The sequence below is a fragment of the Moschus berezovskii genome, chromosome 2 (genome assembly GCF_049115385.1).
Source record: "Moschus berezovskii isolate FMDL1 chromosome 2, NW_MosBer_1.0, whole genome shotgun sequence".
NCBI lineage: Eukaryota > Metazoa > Chordata > Mammalia > Artiodactyla > Moschidae > Moschus > Moschus berezovskii.
The window spans coordinates 45467875-45488630 of record NC_142461.1 but is presented as its reverse complement, the minus strand read 5'-3'; the positions used below and the strand labels follow the sequence as shown (position 1 = coordinate 45488630).

The following is a 20756-nucleotide window of genomic DNA, read 5'->3' as shown; positions in this document are numbered from 1 at the left end:
AATAACAGGAAGCTATGGGAGTAGGTAATCGCTAAGGTCTTTTCCAGTCTAGTATTCTATCATTCTGAATGTCATAACCTTCAGTTCAGTTCAGTTCAGTCGCTCAGTCGTGTACAACTCTTTGCGACTCCATGAATCACAGCACACCAGGCCTCCCTGTCCATCACCAACTCCCGGAGTTCACTCAAACTCATGTCCATCAAGTCGATGATGCCATCCAGCCATCTCATTCTCTGTTGTCCCCTTCTCCTCCCGCCCCCAACCTTTCCCAGCATCAGAGTCTTTTCCAGTGAGTCAACTCGTCGCATGAGGTGGCCAAAGTATTGGAGTTTCAGCTTTAGCATCAGTCCTTCCAATGAACACCCAGTCATAACCTTAGTAAGTCAAATATAACAAAATGAAAGGAATCTGATCAATTATACAATTTTTTTGCACCCTTTAGACAACTTTTGAAAAGGAATCTCACCACTCATCTTTTTACTGCAAGGACATGCTGACCATGGAGGTGGGTACCTGGTAGGTAGCGAGTGAATGAGACAACATATTGCAGCGACTAGCTCCAAGTAAATCCACTTTCTGACAAACATCCATCTTTAACTTGTCAAAAGAAGTTTTGCTATTTCTCACTTGGATCTGTACCTGCAACCACAAAAATGTAACTTATTAATACTTCTAATATAGAAATAAATGTACCACACAGGTTCATGATACATGTTTTCAGACACGTTAAATTGTAACAAAGAAGATTCTCCTTCCCTGAATTAGAATTTCATGATTCATTGAAAAGATTCTGGCTATTTTTGGTAACTGTGGGAGATTCTTTCCACCAGGTATCTTCACGCTGAGAAACTATGTGATGAAAGACAGAAAAAAAAGTATATAGCTAAGAAGAAAAAACAGATTCCAAGTAAAAAGAAATATCCAAAACTACTGATAGATAATATTTAGCTAAGAAAGAGTAGAAGAATAAATGGAAAGGGGACATAAAGTGTTGTAAAGCATTAATAATAGTTCTGAATCACACAGATATATTTATGAACTTAAATACAGGCTTATATTTCTTACACACAAGATGAGTCATTTGTCAGTAAGTCATGTGAATATTCAACTTTAAATGTACTCATTCATTCATTCAACGAATACTTAAAAGGTATCTACTATGTGCCAGGCACTGCTCAAGGGACGGGGATACTGTGGTGAACAATGTTCTTCGACACCATCCCTGAGTGAGGGGGCACAGGAAAAAAAGGAAGTAAATAAATATATAAGATGATCTCAAGTCACAAAGATAGCATATGCATGAAACAGAACTGAGCAACAACTTTTGGTAAGTTGGTCAGCAAAGCCATTGGTGAGCTCAGTGCATGATGTCTGAACTGGGACAGGAAGACAATGAGCAGATGAGCGGACCACGCTAAGGCACTGAGGAGAGCCTGCTGGACCCAGGGAAAAGGAAAGACAAGTTTTAGGTATGGGGGGGGGTGTCTGCTGAAAGGGAAGGAATGGGGTAGAGCATATTCCTTCCTTAAGCACAGAAAGTAAGTATGAGATGTGGCTGCAGAGGGCCCAGGGAATGGAGTGTGGGTCTAGATAGGAGGTGTGGATCCTATTATTTTTGTTTGTTTAATTGAAGTGAAATTCACATAACATGCACTTAACCATTTCAAAACTGTACAATTCAGTGACATCAGTGCACTCACAGTGTTGTGCAAGGACTCCCTTGGATTGTATCTGTCAAGGATTATAAAGGGGCTAGAATGACAGGTTGACTGAGGCCACGTGTCCACCTACTGCCCATGTCTCTTGGAGAAATCAATGAGGCGAAGCACTTGTAACAGCTAGTAGAAAGATTCCATCTATATTAAATATAAGTATGAATTATTACAGCTACTTTAAATATTTATAAAATGGAGTGAGTACATTTTTAAAAAATATTTATTGGCTGCAGCGGGTCTTAGTCATGGCATGAGTGATCTTTTAGTTCAGGCATGCAGCATGCAAACTCTTAGCTGGGACATGTGGGATCTAGTTCCCTGACCAGGGATGGAACCTGGGCCTCCTGCATCGAGAGCATGGAGACTTAGCCCTTGGACCACCAGGGAAGTCCCAGAGTGAGTGAATTTTACTATTCATGTATGGTTAATTCAGGGGATACAATTTATAATTAGTAGATTATTTAGCTTATTTAACTTATATACAGAGTACATCATGTGAAATGCCAGGCTGGATGAAGCACAAGCTGAAATCAAGACTTCGGGGATAAATAATCAAGAACCTTAGATACACAGATGACACCACACTTGTGGCAGAAAGCGAAGAACAACTAAAGAGCCTCTTGATTGAAAGAGGAGAGTAAAAAAGTTGGCTTAAAACTCAACATTCAGAAAACTAAGATCAATGCATCCAGTCCCATCACTTCATGGCAAATAGATGGGGAAACAATGGAAACAGTGAGAGACTTTATTTTCTTGGTCTCCAACATCACTGCAGATGGTGACTGCAGCCAGGAAATTAAAAGATGCTTGCTAAAAAAAAGAAAAAATTAAAAAAAAATAAAATACACTTGCTCCTTGGAAGAAAAGTTATGACCAACCTAGATAGTATACTAAAAAGCAGAGACATTACTTTACCAACAAAAGTCTGTCTAGTCAAAGCTATGGTTTTTCCAGTAGTCACATATGGATGTGAGAGTTGGACTATAAAGAAAGCTGAGCACCGAAGAATTGATGCTTTTGAACTGTGGTGTTGGAGAAGACTCTTGAGAGTCTCCTGGACTGCAAGGAGATTCAACCAGTCCATCCTAAAGGAAGTCAGTCCTGAATGTTCATTGGAGGGACTGATGCTGAAGCTGAAACTCCAATACTTTGGCCACCTGATGTGAAGAACTGACTCATTGAAAAGACCCTGATGCTGGGAAAGATTGAAGGCAGAAGGAGAAGGGGATGACAGAGGATGAGACGGTTGGTTATCATCACTGATGTGATGGACATGAGTGTGAGTTGGCTCTGGGAGTTGGTGATGGACAGGGAAGCCTGACGTGCTGCAGTCCATGGGGTTGCAAAGAATCAGACACGACTGAGCGACTGAACTGATATGTTCACACATACAGTTGCTTTAAAAGTTTGTTGTCAAACTTATGTATTGTGGCAGAATGAAAAATTTGATAACCTTCACTTATAATTAATAATCACTTTACATGAGTTTTTACTTAAGTACTTTCCCTACTTAATGAATGATTTTCCTCTTGCAAACCACTCCTAAAAGCCCAGGTAAGCAACATTTGAAAGGCAGTTATATTATGCCAAACAGTGGCGGGGGGGAAAGCACGTGACAACCTTTTATATTTACTTCAACTGGAGATTTCCAAGCAACTTAAGAATTTGTAATATAACACATCTTCCAAAACTAGTCTGATGCTTAATGCTCTTGATTAAGTTATTCTGTAGAGGTTCAAGAAAATAAATTAATAGGATGTATTTTCATACTTTTCGGAACTTTTCCACTTGTTTTAAGGTGTCTGGGTCCAGTTCTTGAGATACGTCTTTCATCCACAGCAGGGCTCCTCTGTATTCTGTGCGCGCCTGCTCCATCCGATTAATTGTCGTCAAGGTATCAGATACCGCCCTTTGACTGAATGTTGCTACTTCTTGCTGAAGTCGAGACAGGGGAGTATACAGGGCCAATCTAATGACAGAGAGGTAAAGATCAGAGGAATGTACATCTCACAAGCAAAATAAAGACAACCATAAAGCAAAATTTGCTATCAAGATGAGTCTATAAACAGGAAATTATTAAGATGCCTAAGAAAATTAGAAAGCAATAAGGCTCATACAGCTAACTCTGAATTGTTAATAAAGGTATGTTTATATTTCTTTTTCTTATTTTAGGGAATACATAATTTTTGCAACATTTTTGGATGTTTACCATGTATAAATGATCTGCCAAGTAAATCTGCCATTTAGAAAAGTATTTCATGAGTAAATGAGATCCCACATTTACAAAGCATGTTCCTATAAGCAGAAAACTGCAGTTTTTTGAAAAATTGAAGGAAAATCTTGGTGTTAGAAAAGTAGATAAAATGCTAGATGAGCTAATGAGGACAAAATCCATAGCATCTGAGGATGAGAACAAGAAAAAAAAAAGGATTTAAGAAACATAAGTCAAACCCAGTTTCTCTGTCTGCTTCTGACTCTGACTTGGTGAATGGAGGGACTTGTATTTCATGTCTCTCGGTCATCTCCTGAGGGAATTTTGCACTAATGTGGTGTTTCAGCATAAAGCCACTCAAGTTATGCATTGCCATTTACAGGTCTGATAAAGCCTGTTTTATTTTTCTCTAGAAAAAGGAAATATGTTGGCTGAATTTAGTAATTGCAGGAGATTCTTTGTAACAAGTATCTTTATGCTAAAAAGTCATAAAATAATAAATGTATATAATTAAGAAGAAAATATTTCCTCTGCTTAAACATGTTCCAATGTACTCATAGATGGTTTAGTATCCAAAAAGTGAAAATATATATACACATACTTAAATTTTAGCCATTGTGTGCCTCTATTTCACTAAACCACTTAAGAAATTTAAATACAGGCCTAAAGGCTATTTCCAGGAATTAAGCAACCTATGAATATAAAATTTTAAGTAATGATTTTAAGTACAAAATAAGTAAGAGTTAGGCATCAAAACAGTTATATACTGCAATATACAATTCTTCTCTTTTAACCTTCCACTGGAATCAAGAGAAACCGTAAAATATTCAAATTTAGCTACATACATCAAAACTGTCATACTGACTATAAAGTTAAAGATAATGCAAAACCATGATAAACCTTTGCTTGGCTGAAGAACAGAGTGCCTTGCCAGTGGCATCCATCATTTTGCCAGCCTGCGTTGTATCCCGTTCTGCTTGGAACTTTAAAAAGAGCCCTAGTTCGTTTTCTTCCTCCGATATAACTAGGGGAAAAATTACAGTATAAGTTCATTGTTTCATTTCATCATTTGTTTAAAACACACACATATGCAACTAACATTCTCACAGCAATAATTCTCTATTCTTAACAATTACTTAGGGGCAGAAGGAGAGACACTTGTTTTTAAAATGTAAATTCCTGGGCTCTGTTTCCAGAGACATTGATTTTACAGGTCTGAGGATCTGCCTTCTTTGTTTATTTTTTAAACAAGAATTTCAAATGGTTTTGATCAGTGACTCCATAGACCTCACTTTGGGACAGACTGATCTTTAGTGAAAAAAAAAAAATTCCAAAATGATAAAACCACAGATGACACATTTTCAAATGTGCAGAGATGCATATTAGGATCATTGGCACTTATAAAGTATTTGGTTTCCTATTTAAACATATTCTTGTCTCCCATCCTGGCTTCATCTTCTATGCTCAGTATCACAGATTCACAATTGTCCACAATTTTGCTGGTAAAACCCTAGAAGTTGTCACATAGTGCAATACTACTCAAAGTGTGGTCCGTGGACCAGTACCAGGCTAGTCCAATGGTCTGGTCTGTGGACCATTTGCTACCAGCTTGTGACAAATACTCAAACTAAGATACCATTAAGAAACTTTTACCTGTTTGACTATCTTATATCTGTTGACTCTAATCACCAAAAAGTATGCTTATATTTGTGCATGTCTTCTTTAATTTTATTTTTCTAAAAATTTTTTATTGTATTTTCAAAAGTGTCAGCTGACAACAGATTTAAAGTAAAATGATGACCCTTCACCACAAAGTTTTAGAAGTACTGATCTAGCATAAGATGAGTTTTCATCACAATAAGACCAACAGGTGAGGGGAGCCCATGAAGTGTTCAAACTGTGAGCTTAAAGTGAAAAACATGACAAATGTCATGCCTCGTTTCACTCTGATGGAAAAACTGAAGTTAAAAACTGAAAGGGAAGTCCCTTTAGTCACTCTGAAGCAGCAGGGGAACTCGGGCCTTCTCACTTGCTAGCTGCCCCCTCACTAGTCCTTCCACAAGTCCCTAGGAGGGCACGGTGGTGTTTGGGAGAGGGTGTCTACACATCTGTAGTCTCGTCTTTGAAAAAAACATGTGCTGTTTTATGAATAGTTTGCCTGATCAAGAGTGGACTGGATCTGAGGAATCTTGTTAATATTCTGATTACTTCAGAGATATACTGGTTTCACATTTCCTCTGAATCAGAACTTCATAAAATATACCTCAATGAAAACTACTAGAAAAAGATATTAATTTGTAGATGATCCATAAAAGCCTCACAAAACATGGACCACCTCCTTATCAAATATCAACTGAACATTAACCATAATTGAGCCTCATCCTTATCAGTGCAGAAAGGGAAGGAGATGAAGCTGAGTCTGCGCTGATTCGGTGTTCAGACCTGATGCCAAAACCCACCAAGACCCTACTCCTATGTGTCCTTTCCCAGTCAAGAGATTCTCATAAAGGTTTACAGTGCTGGAAGAATCTATGCAATTATCTGATGTTAGTCTCAACAGAAGATCTATTAACCAAATAGTCTTCAAGAAATCACACAGTTATACACAATCTTAAAGAGAAAGCTATGACAAACCTAGACAGCATATTAAAAAGCAGAGATATTACTTTGCCAACAAAGATCCATCTAGTCAAAGCTATGGTTTTTCCAGTGGTCATGTATGGATGTGAGAGTTGGACCATAAAGAAGGCTGAACACCAAAAGATTGATGCTTTTGACTGTGGTGTTGGAGAAGATTCTTGAGAGTCCTTTGGACTGCAAGGAGATCAAACCAGTCAATTGTAAAGGAAATCAGTTCTGAATATTCGTTGGAAAGACTGATGTTGAAGCTCCAGTACTTTGGCCACCTGATGCGAAGAGCTGACTCATTAGAAAAGACCCTGATGCTGGGAAAGATTGAAGGCAGGAGAAGGGGACGACAGAGGATGAGATGGTTGGATGGCATCACCGACTCAACGCACATGAGTTTGAGCAAGCTATGGGAGATGGTGAAGGACAGGGAAGCCTGGCGTGCTATGGTCCATGAGGTCGCAAAGAGTTGGACATGACTGAGCAACTGAAATGAACATTTCAGGATGAAGAGACATACAGATATGGATTTTATCATATACTTTATTGTTGTTCAGTCACTCAGTCGTGTCTGACTCTGTGACCCCGTGGACTTTTTAGTACACCAGGCTTCCTTGTCTTCAGGCTTCCCTGAAATGCTCCACCAGCATGCTAAATGATCTGGTGATTCCAGGACAAAATGCAGGATGTACAAACCGGCCAGTGTTTCTTTACATTTCCATTTCTATCACAGAACTCCCTTGGTCCAATGACTGCTTGATTCAATGACTCCCTTGGTCCATTTTACTGCTTGGTAAAATATTTAAGGTCCTTATCAATCCAACTGGAACCTTCCTTTGCTCGTGTATCACCCTGTTATTCTCCATTACAAACTCTTCTGTCATGCGGACTGTTCTCACCCTTCAACTTTATTCCCTTGACTCCAATTCCCTTTTTCCCCCACATATTCAACTTCTATAAACCCTTTGAGTTTTACTTCCATTCCCATCTGAGTAGCTACCTTTACCAATCTCTCTAATACAGTTATTTTTACTCCAAGAGAATTTAGAGGCATGTCTGCATCACAATCCTGAATTCAATTACATACTATTCTTTGTCTCTTATTTTCTTACAGAAAGTTGTTTCTCCAGTTGTTTCCTGGGGAAAAATACATAGTTTTACACATGGCAGGCACTAAAAAAATTACCATGCTATAATGGATTTCTTGCCTTAATGTGACAATATATGAACTTTGATTATAAACTTTTGAGACTAATCTACATTGCCGCACAAAGAAATCATTCATTGAGCAAATATGCACTGCATATGGACTATATGCTAGACAATGTTTTGAGGCTAGGAGATACGGAAATAAACACACGCATTTCTATCCTTAAGGAGAGCATATTCTAGTGGTGGTAAGAAAAACAATAGATAAAATATACAGAATGTTGAATACTGTTAAGTGCTATTGTTAAGTAGACAGAGATTGATGAGAAAGAGGGGTATATTTCATTTCAGATATGGGAGTCAGAGAAGGACTCACTAATAAGATGACACTTGACCAAATACCTAAAGAGGATTAGGTATGCAGATAGACTACTGTAGAGGAGATTAATGGCTCAAAAGGAGAGAGCTTTAGGAGATGAGATCAGGGAAGAAACCAGGATCAGGGAGATGGCCATGCCCAGTAGGGAACTGTAAATAAGGCAGGAGGAGAGAGATTCAAAGACTGAGTTCTAACCAGAAGAGGTGAAGAAGAGAGGAGATTCCAGCAGTCACAGGATACTGAGAAGGAATGACCATTAAGAAGAAATCCAGGAATGCTGGTACCTGGAAGCCAAGTGAAGAGAGTAGAGTGTCTCAAGGAGGAGGGAATAATCAACTGTGTTAAATAATGTGACAACGACTGAGAATTGGTCCCAGAATTAAGTTCTTCATGACTATGACAAGAGTGATTTGGTGGAGTGATGGGGATGAAAACTTGACTGGGGTGAGCAGAAGAGAAGGAGAAGGAGAGGGAATAGAGACTGTGTGTACAGATAATTATGTCAATGAAGGGTAACTGCTAGAGCAAGTAGGGGTTGAGAAAGAGAGCTTTTAAATGATGGGAAAAAAAATCCACTTAAGACTCTGGGAAGGAAGACTAACCTCAGTAAAATCAATCTGTGTCAGAGGATTTGATGAATTGAGCATGCTGGGGGATTTCAGGGTAGATCACTATAAATATTCATTTTTGTCATAAGAAATGATCCCAAAACAGTTCAGTAAATTACTATTTTTACATTAAATCTTTCAATATCAAAAATGCAAATGAATATTTATTTTAAGCAGGAATTGTTGGTGGATAGATATCTATGATTTCATACCATTGAGTCTTAGCTGATATTTCTCAACTATCTTCAGAAGTTCAGTACATGTCTCTTGAATGGAGTGAAAAACCTTTGAAATATAAATTTTATTAGGACAGTTTAAAGAACCATAAACAAATACAAAATATAAAAAAACACTTCAAAAGCAAAACATTTTCTTATAGGTGTTGTCTATTTTCCTTGACTGTGATAGTTTTGGTTTTATTTCAGATGTAGAAAGCACAAGTAGCTTTCTCCCATTAGAGTTGGAAAAAATGATGATAAATACATGGAAGCTAATAAAAATTTATGACTGTGGAGTTTGTCCTCCCCTCAGCTCCAAACTATCTAAATAGCAAAAAGGTAAATCTAATTTTTAAAATGTACATTAAATACTGTCTACCACAGAAGAAAAGAGTATAGATAGTTTTAGAAAACATTAAATAACTCAGAGTCTGGCTTTTCTCCAATACTGGTCTAAGAAAAATAGGTCAATGAATTTACCATAAAAATTAAATAATGTTGTTATAACAACAAAAATAAATTACTTTCAGATTATTTTTGTTTAGAATTTTTCATGAATATTAATCCCTTCATTACCACTGCTGCCAATAGCTAACAAAAAAATAAAATATCTAATAGACTCCCATTTCAAACTTAGTTGCTCAGTCGTGTCCAACTCTTTGTGACCCCGTGGACTACAGCCCGCCAGGCTCCTCTGTGCATGGATTCTCCAGGCAAGAATACTGGAGTGGGTTGCCATGCCCTCCTTCAGGGTATCTTCCCAACCCAGGGATCGAACCCAGGTCTCTCGCATTGTAGGCAAATTCTTTACTAATTGAGCCACCAGAGAAAGTGAAAGTTGCTCAGTCATGTCTGACTCTTTGGACCCCATGGACTATACAGTCCATGGAATTCTCCAGGCCAGAATACTGGAATGGGGTTGCCATTTCCTTCTCAAGGGGATCTTCCCAACCCAGGGATCAAACTTAGGTCTCCTGCATCACAGGAAGATTCTTTACCATCTGAGCTACCAGGGAAGCCAAAGCTGCTGTTAAGTCCACGTGGAAGGAGATTAGAAAAGAATACAAAAATAATAGTTCTAATAACACTATGATGAAGCAATTATGGTTGATTTTCCCCCTATCTGTCCTTGAAAGATATATATATTATAGCTTTTCATTTTTATAACAAAAATATTTTTCTGTTTTAGTGAGATATAAAATTGTTATATATTTAAAGTGTACAACATGATAATCTAAGTACATACTTGATGCATATGTATACGTGAAAATATTTCTCATTCTTAAAAAAAGATAATACAATTGTGGGAGAAAGTTCTTGGTTGATTCCAAATAATTCTCTAATGGACAAAAATAACACTGAATATAAAATGTCACCCACAGATTACCTATCAATTGAAACAACCCCCAAAAAATCTACTTCTGTGGGAATATATGAATGGGAGTGAAGAGTTCCCTTAGTGCTAAAACATATTACTTATAATAAAGTCCCTTCATTTTTTTTCACAATTTGTCACTCAATCCTAAGAATACTTTTTAATATTTTCTTACACAAATAGTAAAATCTGGTTAAATAGAAATAATTTTTATTTTCACATTTTTTACAGCACTGATCAAAGTTTATTTTTATAGAAAAAACTACTTAGTAAATTAAGACCTATTTTATTAGACCTAAATTTATTTATTAGACCTATAATTATTAGACCTATATTTTTAACAATCCCAACAAATCATTATATTTCAGGCATAACAGAGCCCCTGGCTAGAAACGTTTGTAAAAGGTTACCTAAATTAGGATATACACATGGAATAAGCAAATCTGCATTAAAAAATTCAGACTTCATTAATATACATGAGACCTTCCTTCTAATTAGCTTGATTACTTAAAAGTATAAGATTACATATAGGTTGAAATTACAAATAGTTTCATACTAATTGTTCCCTTTATTTAAAACAAAAAACAGCCAAAAATACATTATGACATACGTCAATTAACTCCATCCTTAGTAAGAGAAACAAAAACTCCAACTTGTAAAATCCTCACTCACTATTTGATTTCACTTAATTTATAATTATCACTATGCCAGTGAGGTATAGACTTCAGATAAAAGTAGTACAAAATACTAATGACATGATACATAATGAGTATATGGTCCCAGGAGCAACTTCACTTTAACTTTTCACTTTCATGCATTGGAGAAGGAAATGGCAACCCACTCCAGTGTTCTTGCCTGGAGAATCCCAGGGACGGAGGAGCCTGGTAGGCTGCCGTCTATGGGGTCGCACAGAGTTGGACACGACTGAAATGACTTAGCAGCAGCAGCAGGAACATAATTAATTCACTTACACAGCACAGAAAGTATTACACTAGTGCGAGAGAAATTATCTAGCTCATGATTTACCTAACATGAACTCCAGCTCTGCCAATGCACAATTTGTGAGAACTATGGCTTGCTTATCCAGGAGATCTGATCGACAAATGGACCCAACTATTCTATTATCAAATGCTACATGTACCTAGGTCAGCTCTTCAGTGTGAAAGCTTGTCATAGTCCCCCTAGCAGTCCCAAATAACAATAAGTTATATGCAATACACGGAATCCTTATAAGAATTTACCTCAAGTTTAGCATCCAGTTCAGCATCAGATGCCACCACATGCTCATCCTCCTTCTTTCCAGTTGCTTTGATGAAGACCTGTTTGGTTTTCCAGTATTTCTTCTGCATTCTACTGACTACTGACTGGTTATCTTCTGGTCTGTGCTGCCCAAAAAAATCCATGGAGTGACTACAAGAAACAGACTAAAATTAAATTTCTTTAAATATATTTTCAATAATAAGTATCTATTTAGCCAATATTTAGTTGAAAAACTGAAATAGATACTACACAGAGTATTAATGTTAACAGCTAAACATGCTAATGTTTACTTTGTATGGTCTAAATTTATATTTTAATTATAACTTGCATAAATAACAGGCAGAGAGATTGATGACATAATAATTAGGTAAGAAAATGATCAACTGTTATGATTTTCCATTAATGACTGGAAATAATTTTTTGTTCAACCAAGTGTCTACTTGCAGACACTTCTTAGTTTCTAATTTTTGCTTTTTAAAAATACTGACAAACGAACTTATACACACATCTCTGAATCCTGCTATTATTTCCTCAGGAAAATTTCCTATGGATTAACTGTTATTTCAGAAGAAAACACATTTATTATATATCCTCAGCTATGCAAAGATTCAGATGTATATTCTTCTTTAAAAGTCACTTAAAGTAATATTTTAGCATCCAATAAATTAAAAAAAATAAAGATCTTAAGTATAAGGGAGACACACTGTAAAAGAAATAGAGGTGAAAACTGTAACTATTTGTAAACTTAAAAATTAATGTCTAAGTAATTGTTCTTAACAAGGCTAACATGGTTACATTTAGGAAATGCAAATGTGAAGTGTTCCTTAATGAAATGTAAAAGAAAAAAGAAATGATAATAACAGTTTTAAAAGCCCAAATTATTCCAATCAATGGTGGGAGATAGGAACAAAAGGAGGTACTTAAGTGTGTGACTCATTTCGAGGGGAATCAACAGATGACTAATGTATTCTTAATGTTGGGAAAGAAGTGAAAGTTTCCTTTCTTTTTATTTTGAAGTAATTACCAATCAAATAAAAATAGGGTGTCTAATTTCTAAATTACTAGGAGCAAAACAATGCAGCAAGAAAAACTAGCAAAAGCAAAAGAAGACTGAAAAAACAGGAGCAAGGCAACATAAACAGTGCAAACGAAGATCACAGAATAACAGCAATTATACTATTTAGTATAATAAATACAAGTTTCCTCTTAAATAACAGATTCTTTAATCTCAAATCATAAAAAAGCATACAAAATACCATATCCAACTACATGCTATTCAGGATCCACCTAAAATAAGATGATAGAAGTATTAGTTAAGATATACCAGGTAAATATAGTGCAGAGACAATGAAAGTGGGGATGGCTGCATTAATATCAAAGTTCAGTTCAGTTAAAGCATTATATGGAACAAAGACAAAAATGTAATGTCCACAGGTGGCCACTCTTCCAGATACTTGCTGGATATTCTCCCTCGTGTTTCCTACTGGATTTCTGGACACAGAGATCAGTCATCATTTAACTGCATAACCTCTTGTGTGCTATGTTGGTAACTTGGCTGGACATGATTGGGGATAGAAAGCAGTAGAGGAGTAATGGACTTGATATAAGCATTACACTGTCTGACACATAGTCTTGAGGGAAAGCTTGCAGTTCATTTTTCCCCTTCAATTTCTGCCTGTCTTTAGTCGCTCTTGATGGTTTTCAATTAGTTTTCCCAACCCATCAGCATGAGGGTCAGTCCAGTTGTATGACAAACTGCTTGTCCCTTCAACTACACTGATGCTTTGTTCTTGCTGTTTAGTTGCTAAGCTGTATCTGACCCTTTGCAACCCACCCCATGGACTGTAGCCTGGCAGGCTCCTCTGTCCATGAGATTTCCAAGGCAAGAATACTGGAGTGGGTTGCCATTCAGAAAACTAAGATCATGGCATCTGGTCCCATCACTTCATGGGAAATAGATAGGGAAACAGTGGAAACAGTGTCAGACTTTATTTTTTTGGGCTCCAAAATCACTGCAGATGCTGATTGCAGCCATGAAATTAAAAGACGCTTACTCCTTGGAAGGAAAGTTATGACCAACCTAGATAGCATATTAAAAAGCAGAGACATTAGTTTGCCAACAAAGGTCCGTCTAGTCAAGGCTATGGTTTTTCCAGTGGTCATGTATGGATGTGAGTGTTGGACTATAAAGAAAGCTGAGCGCCAAAGAACTGATGCTTTTGAACTGTGGTGTTGTTGGAGAAGACTCTTGAGAGTCCCTTGGACTGCAAGGAGATCCAAACAGTCCATCCTAAAGGAGATCAGTCCTGGGTGTTCATTGGAAGGACTGATGTTGAAGCTGAGACTCCAATACTTTGGCCACCTGATGCAAAGAACTGACTCATTTGAAAAGACCATGATGCTGGGAAAGATTGAGGGCAGGAGGAAAAGGGGACGATAGAGGATGAGATGGTTGGATGGCATCACCGACTCAATGGACATGGGCTTGGATAGACTCTGGGAGTTGGTGATGGACAGGGAGGCCTGGCGTGTTGCAGTTCATGAGGTTGCAAAGTAGGATACAACTGAGCGACTGAACTGAGCCACTAAGGATGCAGGCTTAGGCAAAATCAGTGACGAGTACAAGTCTTCACAGTATCAGAAGAGAACAGCTCTTCCCTACCCCAACTCACATGCTAATGTAGCTCAAAAGTATATGCCTGGGAAAAAAAAGTATATGCCTGGCCTGTCTCCATTCCCTTACTAGTTTCTTCATAGGAGACAAAGAGTAACTTATCTGATTGGTGGTGGTTTAGACGCCAAGAAGTGTCCAACTCTTGTAACATGATGGACTACAGTCTGCCAGGCTCCTTTGTCCATGGGATTCTTCAAGGAAGAATACTGGAGTGGGTTGCCATTTCCTTCTCCAGAGGATCTTCCCAACCCAGGGATCAAACCCAGGTCTCCTGCACTGCAGGCAGATTCTTTACCCGATTAGCTATAATCCAATAATCCAATCCTAATTGACTGGATTTCAGAGTGATAAACTTAGTCCCCCCTTTCCTGTTTGAAATCTATCCTGCCTGCAGAGAGCACACATTCCCTGACAAAGGGAACACAGTGGCTGGGTGGGTAAATCTGAGAAAGGTGAGATCTGCACATCTGTGGTTTTTTGATAGAAATGAAGTGTTAGTTGCTCAGCCAAGTCTGATCCTGCAACCCTGACTGTAGCCCATCAGGTTCCTCTGTACATGGAATTTTCCAGGTAAGAATACTGAAGTGGGTAGCCATTTCCTTCTCCAGGGGATCTTCCTGACCCAGGGATCAAACCCGAGTCTCCTGCACTACAGACAGATTCTTTACCATCTGAGTCACCAGGGAAGCCGTTTTTGACAGAGGGCACTGCTAAATCTGCTTGCCACTGGGGGTGGGTTGAGTTAGATTAACACAATGAAAACCACAAATAGGTACATCACAGATAAACTGCTTAAATCCAAAGAGAAAAATCTATCTTGAAGCAGAGAAAAATGGTGTATTACATAAAGGGGGACAAATGCATACATGAGATGCAAGTTCTCAAGGAAAACAACAAAGCCCAGACTGTAATGGAAGGATAAATTTAAGGTGTTCAAAGAAAGAAAGAAAAACTATCAACTCATAATTCTCTACTGAAACTGTCCTTTAAAAATGAAATAAAAATAAAGACATTATCAGATAAAGAACTGAGACAATTCATGGCTGGGGACTTTTAGAAATGCTAACATTCTAAAGGGAAATTACAATAGTAATTTGGATCTACAGTAAAGAGATGACTGGAATTGATAAATGTCTGAGTAAACATAAGACTTGGTTTTTTCCTTAATTTCTTCAAAAGTTTGATATAGTTCAACATACACGGACAACAGTAAAATGGTAGCTCAGTCATCATTCTGTCATTTTTGTGTCATTTATATGTCTTCCCTACCACCTTACTCCATAATTGTTTTCATCATCATCACCATTATATGATTCTTTTTGGTAATATTTCCATACATTGAAATGTACAATTTTTAGCTATATACTTTTGACAAATAGATATTATGCTATAGACCATTTCCAGCATCCCAGAAATTTCCCTTGTACCCTTTTCCAGCGAATGCCTAGCCTACCATAAATAATGTTTTGCCTTTTTTTTTTACCTTGGTTTTCCTTTCCTACTTTGTTCTTTCTTATTACTGAATAGTAATCCATTGTATGAATATTAACAGCATGTTTTAACTTTCAACTTGGAATTAATTGTAAATAAATCTTCTATGAACATGCCTAAACAAGTCTTTTCATGGACAAATGTTTTACTTCTCTTCAATAAAACCTATAAATGGATTTTTCTGTCAAAGGATTGGTGTACATTATATGAAAATTGTCATTTTACATTCCCATTAGCAATGTACGAGAGTTACAACTGTTCCACAATCTCAGTAACACTTAATGATGGCAGAGTTCTTAGTTTTATCCATTCCAGTTGTGTATTGGTATTTCCTTATGGCTTTAATGTGTCTTTTTCTGATGACTGACGGTAATGAACACTTTTTCATGTGCCAACTGGCCTTCTGTAAATGCTCCACAGGTGTAAGTCTTTTGCCCATTTTTAAATTGGGTAGTCTTTTTTTTTTTTTACTATTGAGATATAGAATTCTAAGATTTAGATTGGGATGGTACTGAATCTACAGATCAATTTGTGAAGGACTGGTGTCTTAATAATTTTTGAGTCTTTCAATTCATGAATATAGTATGCATCTCCATTTATTTAGGTCTTCTTTTGATTTCTCTCAGCAGTGTTCTGAAGTTTTTTTTTTAGTATAAGTTTATTGCTTTTCATTTATTCTTAAGTATTTTTTGTCTATAGATGCTTTTATAAATAGCACATCTCCTAGTCTCACCAAAGCTCTTTCTATCCGTATATTTTACTTTACTAAATTCCACATTTTTATTTCCTGATGTTTTCATCATTACATGAAATTGTGGGATCTTTGATGGGACCCAAAAAATGGTATACCTTTTCCCTGAATTAGTCTAAACAAGTTAAGAAACAAATAATATAGTATCTGGAGGCCAAAATATCTTTTTTTTTTTTTTTTACAGATAATAGCAAAGTTTGTGAATATAGTTTAGTGTGAGGTAACTGGTCTTCCTAACTGAGCATCAGGACTAAACAGATTCACCAACCAGTCAGGTAATTCGGTTTATGGAGGGTTTCACCATATGGGAAGCAGAAGATTATTTCTTTTATCCTATACTTTCCTTCTTTCCTCTTATATAGGACAATACTTTAAAAGCTCTTTTAGTGAATCGTGTGGGGAGAAATTCTCTGTTTTGGTACCTATGAAACTCTATTTTGCCTTCATTCATAAATGACAGTTTAATTGTATATAAAAATATAAGACTGTCAACAACTTTCCTTTCTTTTTTAAAGCTATCATTATCGATCCATACAAGACTCATTCTTTTCTTTCTTCATTTACTTGTATATTCCCTTTTTAACCCCTTCCTCATATCTATCTCCCCTCACGATCATTCTAATGTGTTTGATGTGTGCCTTTTTATTTGAATGCGTTCTTAGAAAACATTATATACATATGCTAATCTACATAAATGATATTGTGCTGTAGAATTCATTTCTGATTTTTCAGGTTTTTTTCACTCAGTACTTTAAGTTCTATGTACGTTGCTATGTATCTATCTCTTTTGGTGTTTCCATTATATTAACATTTCTTAGTGTTCCTTAACTCTTTGAAGACAGAATCCCTACACCTTAGTTCATCTATTGAGGTCAATGAGTCTGGGCTCCTACTGTCCCTCCTTTTTCTCTTTGAATCTTTTAAAAAGTGTTTTAATCTATGATGTCCTGAGGTTGTCTAAGATGCAGTTATGTAGAGTTTTTTGCCATTATGGAGGTTCATATCTTAACCTTTCACTCTAGAAAGTTCTAAGCTGTACTCCCTTCAAATATTCCTTTTCAGCCATAATTTCTTCTTTTTATATGAATCTTTTATTGGGTGTTATTCTTGATATGTCTTATGTTTTGGATAAAGATGGTTCATTTTTATACCTGTTTTACTGTCCTATATTTTGGACAAGTTCTATAGTACAACCTTCCAGTTTATGAATTCTCTTTTATTTTTTAATTTATTTTAATTGGAGGCTAATTACTTTACATTATTGTATTGGTTTTGCTATACACATTGACGTGAATCTGCCCCGGGTGTACATATATTCCCCATCTTGAACGCCCCCCCACCTCCCTCCCTATCCCATCCCTCTGGTTCATCTCAGTACACCAGCCACAAGCATCCTGTATCATGCATCGAACTTGGACTGGTAATTCATTTCACATATGATAATATACATGTTTCAATGCCATTCTCCCAAATCATCCCACCCATTCTCTTTTCAATTCTGTCCAGGCTAGAGTTCATTCCACCTACTGAGGTGTTTTTTTTCTTTTTAATCCAGTGACTTTTTCCTTTTTAATGTCCAAGATCTCTAATCAACTTTTTAATATTCTAATTTTGTATCCTTTTTAATAACATCATTCCATAATTTTTCTCTTTCAGTTCAGTTCAGTTCAGTCGCTCAGTCGTGTCCGACTCTCCACGACCCCATGAATCACAGCACGCCAGGCCTCCCTGTCCATCACCAACTCCCGGAGTTCACTCAAACTCATGTCCACAGAGTCAGTGATGCCATCCAGCCACCTCATTCTCGGTCGTCCCCTTCTCCTCCCGCCCCTAACCTTTCCCAGCATCAGAGTCTTTTCCAGTGAGTCAACTCGTCGCATGAGGTGGCCAAAGTATTGGAGTTTCAGCTTTAGCATCAGTCCTTCCAATGAACACCCAGGATCGACCTCCCTTAGAATGGACTGGTTGGATCTCCTTGCGGTACAAGGGACTCTCAAGAGTCTTCTCCAACACCACAGTTCAAAAGCATCAATTCTTCAGCGAATTCTTAGACTTTTTACTTGGAGTAAATTCATGTTCCAAATATTGATTTTATTGGCTGAATTCTACAAGCTTATTGTGAGTGTATAATCTTTACTTTTTTCTTTCTTCCTCTCTCTGGTTAATTGTCCTTATCTAGTGATTATAGATCACTAGTCTATAATCCTTAGTTGTCTACACCTCACTTTCAGGGTTTCCAATTCCACAGTATCTTCTACTGATATTTTAGGGCCCCTGATACAGTGCTATTTGAAATACCTTTGGTTTATTCAGGTTTTTGAAGGACCACTGCAGGTGAAACACTTAATTTCTACCAAGCTACAGAAACTGAATTTCCAGAAACCAGGACCTAATTCTATATTGGGAGCTCAAACCATTTGTTTCAGCCCACTCACCTCTTTGTCATTCTATTTTGTTTCTAGTCCATGTTTATCTTACTATCTAGCCAAGATAAACTTTCTGGGGTTTGTTTTATTTTTTATAATTACTATGAGTTTGACGCAAAACTTACTATGCCATCTTAACTAGAAATCTCCTTTTTCTTTTTCTGGCTTCACCACAGGGCATGCAGGATCTTACGTGCCTGATCAGGGATCAAACCTGTGCTTCATGCAGTGGACACACAGAGTCCTAACCACTGGACTGCCAGGGAAGTCTATAATCTCCTTTATTTCCAGAAAGTGGACAGTATTTTTTACTTGAACACAGTCACCATGTAGAACACTTTATTCATTTTTGCACTATATAATATTTAAATCTGTATTTTCAGCTATCTCCTGGATATGGAATACAAATATTAGAATAAAACAAATCAGTATTCTCTTTAGAGGTAGTTCTGTACTCACCTTACTTATCTCATTACTGTGTAATCACTAAGAAACAAGCAAAACAGACCGATGGTATTATGCAAACTGAAGCACTGAAATCCCCTGGAGAAAAATAACCTGTGAAGACTTTTAACTAAATATAACATCACTGTTTGATGCAATTAAGGAAATACATTAGACAAGTTTGCTGTTTAATATTAATGTAGTATTCTTGATTACTCTGGCTTGGAAGCCATGAATTTTCTTACAAACACAATCAGCATTTCCCGAAAGATTCAGAGTTTGCTAGTAATTCAACTTGAGGGAAGGAAAAACTGACAGAAAACACTCCAAAATGTCAACAAAGGTTTTCTCTGCAGTGTGATAACAGATGACAGTTTTCTGCAGTTTCCATGTTTGCCACAATTAACATGTACAATTAGCTATTGTATCACTCTTATGAAAAACGTTTACTTGATTATCAAGGTATTTCCTTTTGTTTTTTTAATATTTACTGCTGTATATTGTCACCCTGCTTATTTAACTTGTATGCAGAGTACATCATGTGAAATGTTGAACTGGATGAAGTACAAGCTGGAATTAAGATTGCTGGGAGGAACAGCAATAACCTCAGATATGCAGATGACACCACCCTTATGGCAGAAAGCAAAGAGGAATTAAACAGCCTCTTGATGAAAGTGAAAGAGGAGAGTGAAAAAGCTGGCTTAAAACTCAATTATCAGAAAACTAACATCACGATATCCGGTCCTATCACTTCATGGCAAATAGATGGGGAAACAATGGAAACTGTGACAGACTTAATTTTCCTGGGCTCCGAAATCACTGCAGATGGTGACTGCAGCCATGAAATTAAAAGATGATTGCTCCTTGGAAGAAAAGCTATGACCAACCTGTTGCTAAGTTGCTTCAGTCGTGTCCGACTCTGTGCGACCCCACAGACGGAAGCCCACCAGGCTCCCCTGTCCCTGGGATTCTCCAGGGAAGAACACTGGAGTGGGTTGCCATTTCCTTCTCCAACCTAGACAGCATATTAAAAAGCAGAGATATTACTTTGCCAACAAAGGTCCATCTAGTCAAAGCTATGGTCTTTCCAGTAGTCATGTATGGATGTGAGAGTTGGACTATACAGAAAGCTGAGTGCCAAAGAACTGATGCTTTTGAACTGTGGTGTTGGAAAAGACTCTTGAGAGTCAACTGGACTGCTAGGAAATCCAACCAGTCCATCCTAAAGAAATAAGTCCTGAATATTCATTGGAAGGACTGATGCTAAAGCTGAAACTCCAATACTGTGGCCACCTGATGTGAAGAGCTGACTCATTTGAAAAGACCCTGATGCTGGGAAAGATTGAAGGTGGGAGGAGAAGGGGATGACAGAGGATGAAATGGTTGGATGGCATCACTGACTCTATGGACATGAGTTTGAGTAACC

General features: G+C 37.3%; 1 protein-coding gene across 2 annotated transcripts in view; it reads right to left on the bottom strand.

The window, feature by feature from the left end:
- ICA1L (islet cell autoantigen 1 like) overlaps nucleotides 1-11687 on the bottom strand; it is a 34290-nt gene extending 22603 nt beyond the window's left edge. For both annotated transcript variants that reach the window (XM_055397765.2, XM_088828281.1), the window contains exons 1-5: nucleotides 11526-11687; nucleotides 8904-8976; nucleotides 4828-4951; nucleotides 3486-3684; nucleotides 514-639 (exon numbers count right to left, since the gene is read on the bottom strand). In XM_055397765.2, the coding sequence (XP_055253740.1) occupies nucleotides 514-639; nucleotides 3486-3684; nucleotides 4828-4951; nucleotides 8904-8976; nucleotides 11526-11687 (684 nt within the window). The remainder of the gene's footprint in view (nucleotides 1-513; nucleotides 640-3485; nucleotides 3685-4827; nucleotides 4952-8903; nucleotides 8977-11525) is intronic.
- Between the last annotated feature and the right edge of the window lie 9069 nt (nucleotides 11688-20756).